This window comes from Nyctibius grandis, chromosome 6 (assembly GCF_013368605.1).
Source record: "Nyctibius grandis isolate bNycGra1 chromosome 6, bNycGra1.pri, whole genome shotgun sequence".
NCBI lineage: Eukaryota > Metazoa > Chordata > Aves > Nyctibiiformes > Nyctibiidae > Nyctibius > Nyctibius grandis.
In genome coordinates this window covers 27,214,324-27,219,810 of record NC_090663.1, presented here as the reverse complement: position 1 = coordinate 27,219,810, position 5,487 = coordinate 27,214,324, and the positions used below count along the sequence as shown (strand labels likewise).

At 42.6% G+C, this 5,487-nt stretch overlaps 1 protein-coding gene across 1 annotated transcript; it reads left to right on the top strand.

Moving 5' to 3' along the window:
- Window positions 1–587: 587 nt before the first annotated feature.
- RPL9 (ribosomal protein L9) lies at window positions 588–5,283 on the top strand. The gene is made up of 7 exons (XM_068403221.1): window positions 588–675; window positions 758–873; window positions 1,690–1,785; window positions 2,089–2,221; window positions 3,552–3,632; window positions 4,093–4,211; window positions 5,166–5,283. Exons 1-6 carry the CDS (start codon window positions 630–632, stop codon window positions 4,197–4,199), a joined length of 579 nt encoding a protein of 192 aa, XP_068259322.1. The 5' UTR covers window positions 588–629; the 3' UTR covers window positions 4,200–4,211; window positions 5,166–5,283.
- The last annotated feature ends 204 nt before the right edge of the window (window positions 5,284–5,487 follow it).

Here is a 5,487-nt window from a genome sequence, read left to right as displayed (position 1 = left end):
GCTCGGCCGCCCCGCCTGCCCGCCTCAGTCCGCTCACGCGCATCAGGCCTCGGCTACTCTTGCCTCTTGGACGGCTACCTCGGCGTGATGACGCCGGGAGGGTCGGGAGCGGCTACAAGTACGTGATGACGTCAGACGCTGTCTCTTTCCGCTCTGCCTGCTGCTAGGTGAGGTGCGGGCCGGCGGCGGTATCCGGGCCCATCCACCGCGGGTAGCCCCCCCCAGCGCCCCGCCCGGGCGCGGGCAGCCTCCCGGGGCCGCGGCGGGCCCAGCCGATGCGTCCTGTCCCAAACCCTGCGGGGGGGAAGCCCCCGGGATGGCGCCTTCTCCCCCCCCCTTTCTTCCCCTCGGCGGTTCCAGGCCAGGGCCGGGCCCCGCTGTGGGGTTGAGCGCGGAGGCCGCCGCTTCTCGCCGCCCCTTTGGGGCCCGCGCTCGGGTGGGATGTGTCGGTGTTGAAAGCGGAGCCCGGCGCCGTGGCGGCTCTGCGGTGGTAGCGCGGGGGGCGGGGGGTGTAGGTTCGGCTCCGCGTAGTGGCGCGTTCTGGGTGCGTGCGGGGGACGAGCGGAAAGGGCGGAAGAAAAGGGCTTTGCCTGCCCGGTCTGCAGCTTCTCTCGGTTGTCCTTTGTAGGATGAAGACCATTCTCAGCAACCAGACTGTTGACATCCCCGAGCAAGGTACGTCTGCCTCTGCGTTTGGAAGGCGTTTTGCGGTGCTGACCCCGCAGCCGGTTAACGCGCATCTGTCTTTGATTTCCAGTCAGTGTTTCACTGAAGGGCCGGACAGTCATTGTAAAGGGCCCCAGAGGAACCTTGCGAAGGGATTTTAACCACATCAATGTGGAGCTCTCCCTCCTGGGAAAGAAGCACAGGAAGGTGAGTGCTGTAGAAGTCGTTTGGCTGCCTAGAGAGGGAGAGTGGCTTTATAATTAGCTTAAAAACTTCTTGGTAGTGTAGGACATTAAACCGAAATGTTCGGCTGTAGGTATGTTACTTAGTTTTTAGCTTATTTTTGTGTTTTCTGAAAGGCAGGTCTTGTGAACCTTGGGACCTGCTCTGTCACCATGGAAGTCTTGCAGTTCTGTGAGATGTTGGAGTGAATTTGTTGATGGATTTTTGTTGTAGTTACAGTCAGATACTTATTGGGAAAGGGGTTGATCATTGTATCCTATGTTTTATAAACTGGGTAGTTTTAGCTAGATAAAACTAAATGTCTACATTTAATTTCCAGAATTGGCAAGTTACATTAGGATAGCAGATGTTTTTTAAATAAATGCATAATATTTTTGTATGATCTTAAAAACTACAAAAAAAGGAAAGAGTGGTACATTTCAGCTACTTTTTCACCCACACACACTGTTTCATTAAAAAGTTGAGACATAGGAGACTGACTTTGGAACAACGTGTTTAGCATTTGATAACACATCCTTCACCTTAAGGTGTCAGAATATCTATCCCAGCTTCTCTGAAGAAAAGAAATACCTCTCATATGTCTGGGGCATGGGACGTAAAAGGCTTGAGCTAGGTGGGCCTTTAGTAGTCTTTCAAAGAAACTATGTGCTTTTGTTAGGTGGGCTTTTAAGTAGTTTATCTGAACTTCTCAGTCGTAGTTTGTCACAAAAACGTTTGATTTTTAGTTTTGAAGTGTAGCTAAAAGCTTTGCTAATTTTGTTTAATTTTTTTTTTACACAGCTACGTGTTGACAAGTGGTGGGGTAACAGAAAGGAGCTGGCAACAGTTCGCACAATTTGCAGCCATGTACAGAACATGATAAAGGGTGTTACGCTGGTAAGTTTTATTTTGAAATTGAATGACTCCTGTCATTTTTGTTACTTGTAACAATGGACAGCCTTTTACTTCAGTGAGAGCTTTTCTAAGCATCCAAGAGGTAGCTTTCTGTCTCTTTACTTTTTTTCCTTGCAGTCAAACAAGTTCTGCAGGTGGAAGAAAGCATGAATGTCTCTTGGGCATAGTGTCTTGCCCTTGTTAAGAAACTATTTTCAGTGTATCTTGGGTTTAGATTTCTCCAGTAAGCTTAATGCATCTGTTTTACTTTTTGGACATTTCAGTATCTGATGCCTTTTATCGTAGGGCTTTCGTTACAAGATGAGGTCAGTGTACGCTCACTTCCCAATCAACGTAGTTATACAGGATAATGGCTCACTTGTGGAAATCCGAAACTTCTTGGGAGAGAAGTACATTCGCAGAGTGCGTATGAGGCCAGGTGAGCATATCTGGCGATGTACTTCACTATTTCTAACTGGGATTTCTAAACTGTTTTCTTTGAGTACTGCTACTGATGCAGGAGATGTTGAATGATTGTTGAAGCAGCACTTGCCTGTTTGAATTTGTGTGTAGTACCTTTGCCACTGTTTAGATTTATAATTAATAATGTTTTTGTAATTTATTTTTAGTAATGAGAGCTAGCTAATAACTAGTTAAGAGCTAGTTATTGTGATATGAGTTACAAGGAGCCCAGTGTTTACTTTCATCCTAGAGACATCTCCATTCATAGTTGGTAAACTGCAGGTTCTCAATTTTAGATTAAACATTGTACATGAGCTCGTCTCACACAACATCATATTTTTGGTCTTTGAGTGTTATTGTATTTTGAATTTCCTGATTGTCTAGGAGCACCTATGATAAACTTCAAAATTACTGTCTTAGCTGTTGGTTTTATATCTTGCATACTTGGGACTTGTAGCAAGATGTCTAGCAGAATAGGCATTTATTTGATGGAGCTTGTTAAACTTCAAACAGAGGAGACAAAATGTCATAAACATGGTTACTTTGAGATTGTAGGGAAAACCTTCCATATCAATTTTTTTTTTATTGTTCCACTTCTGGTGAAGGTATGGGTAAGGATATTTGGTGTGGCTGATAGTGTTTTGTGGTGGCTTTAGATGAAAGCATCAGACTTGTCCAAAACCAGTGGTAGATACAGTGTGGGATTACTTAGGGTGACTTTGACTTTGATTTACTGTAGGATATTAAGGGTGGGTTTGATTATTGTATGCCTACTTGTGTTACTCTCCTTGCAAATGAAAGTTTCCAGTTAGACCCTTGAATGTCATCGTGTTTACTCCTGGTGAGTATTCACAGTGTTGCAAGTATAAACATGGTGCTTGACATGTCGGGGGCAGGTTGTTTTTTTTTTAATGACTCCTGGTTTGAGTGAATCCAGTTTTGTCTTCATAATGAACATAAGAATGTGGAAAATGGCACCACCTAGCTGACAAAGCCATGCTGGCAAAATCTCTGGCTTATACACAGTGTTGGTGATTAATGCTGTAATGTAGTAACATTTAAGTAGGAATACCGTAGTTGCTTTCAATCCAGTGCATGACTTGCACTAATCTTTGTGTGCTGAGACTGTGAGGGAGGACAATCCTGGAAGGGTTTTGGAGGACTCTTTTAGCAAAGTCATAGAAGTTCATTATTGCCCAGAATACTACTTTCTGGATCCGTGAATTGGGACAGGGCATGAATACTGTTTCTTTAGTACGCTTAATGTCTTCACCAACGATGAAGATTGTGCGTTTTCCTTTCTGTAGGTGTTTCCTGTGCAGTGTCCCAAGCCCAGAAAGATGAGCTGATCCTTGAAGGGAATGACATTGAATTGGTCTCCAATTCAGGTTTGTGACACAGTGCGTGGGAAGATTTAATGATACAACCACTTTTATCTGAAGATGTCAGCTTAGCAAACTGTCTTTTTTCTCAAACCCCGAGGTAAACGACAGCTCATTTTTTTTTCTCTAGTCACTGTAATTGCCTTTCATAGTTTCTTATGCTTTTTCTAAACTTAAAAATTTTTACAAGTCCACAGAAGCTTTTCTTTGAGTCAATATTCATGGCCTTTTTGGCACCAAACTTTTCAGCTCTTCAGTTGTATGAGTGTCCAGTAATAAACTGTCACTGCCCTGAGCTGCCAAGATGGGCTCAGTGAAGTTCATTGTTTTCATTAGGACTGAGAGGATTTCATTCCCTTCTCCGTGTGACAGTTTCATTTATTAGTTGAAATAGTGGAGAGTAAGCAAAGGCTGCACGTTGGCTTGGACCTCTTACTTTGTACTAATGGTCTTGCTTTGTTTGCAGCTGCCTTGATCCAGCAAGCCACTACAGTCAAGAACAAGGATATCAGGAAATTCTTGGACGGTATCTATGTCTCTGAGAAAGGAACAGTACAGCAGGCAGATGAGTAAAACTCTTAATAGGTTGGTATCATCTTAACGGAGATTGTACATCTTCTGTGTAGAGATGGTTACTCGATCTGGGGACTTGACAAGGTTTATCTACTTCAACAAGGCTGTGGTTAAGCAGGTTCCCAACAGGGATGCTGTTGTTCTTGTAAAAGGCATCATAAAAGGTATCATAAAACTTAACTCTTGCTAGGTCTCTCGACAGCAACTTTCCATCTCATCAATTTGGTATTATGCTACTGTATGGAGAAATGTCTTAACTCTCCAGTGCTGCATTCTGTGCTGTGAATGCTGGTCATGATGTTTTACAGCTATTTACAGAGAAGACTTCTAGACTAATGTTTCTTCTGGTTGGGTGCTGACTTCAACGAAAAAAGTGGTCAGCACATAATTTATATATAAAGGTCTTCTGTGTAGTTCGTATGTAAATGCTTGGAAATAAAGGTCAGTTTAACAGGGACGACGATTGTGTACGTATGTTTGTTACTGAATTTGATGCATTTCAGCTATGTGTGGTTCCATACATGGTACAGAACACTTGTGCAGGATGAGACAGGCTGACTTGCAAATAAAATAGATGTTGTGTGCCATCTGAACCTAAGCTTGAGACCAAGAACCATCCTTGTGAGGATGCAGATGAAGTGAGTTTCATAAACTTAATTTTTTTTTATCACCAGCCAGGTACCAGACACTTGCAAGCTACTGCAAAAAATGATTTTTAGTGCTGTTCCAAGTTCCTTGAGAGATGGAACACCTTGTTACCTGCTTGTTAAACAGTCGTGAGCTGTTGTGTTTGAAGGCATCTTTAAGTAATCTTGTCTAAATAAAATTAAGCAAATTCTTTGAGCTGTTAATGTGTGTCTTGCATTAAAACTGTCAGATAAATTAACTTGTATGTCTATAAGCTTTCAGTTTCACATTTGTAGTGCTAAAACCTTTCTAAAAGCTTTTTTTTTTTTTTTGTTGCAGTTGTCTGGATCCTGAAACAAACCACCATGAGACATTATATCAACAAGTACTGGATTAAACAATCTGATACAAAACCCTGACACCATGAGAGGTTTAATAAAATAAAACATATTTCATATCTTGGCCTCTTCTTTTTTTTTCTTTTAAGAACTAAATGGTGATTGTGTGAACCTTTTCAAGATCTTTGTCTTTTAGAGAAGGAGATTGTCACAAGGTAATGCAAGATAATGTTAGTGCTATGTACATGTTGCTTACTGGTCTCTGAGAACATTCAGACTGAATGAAGTCTGATGGTTTGGAAACCTCATGCCGGTGGAGTGTG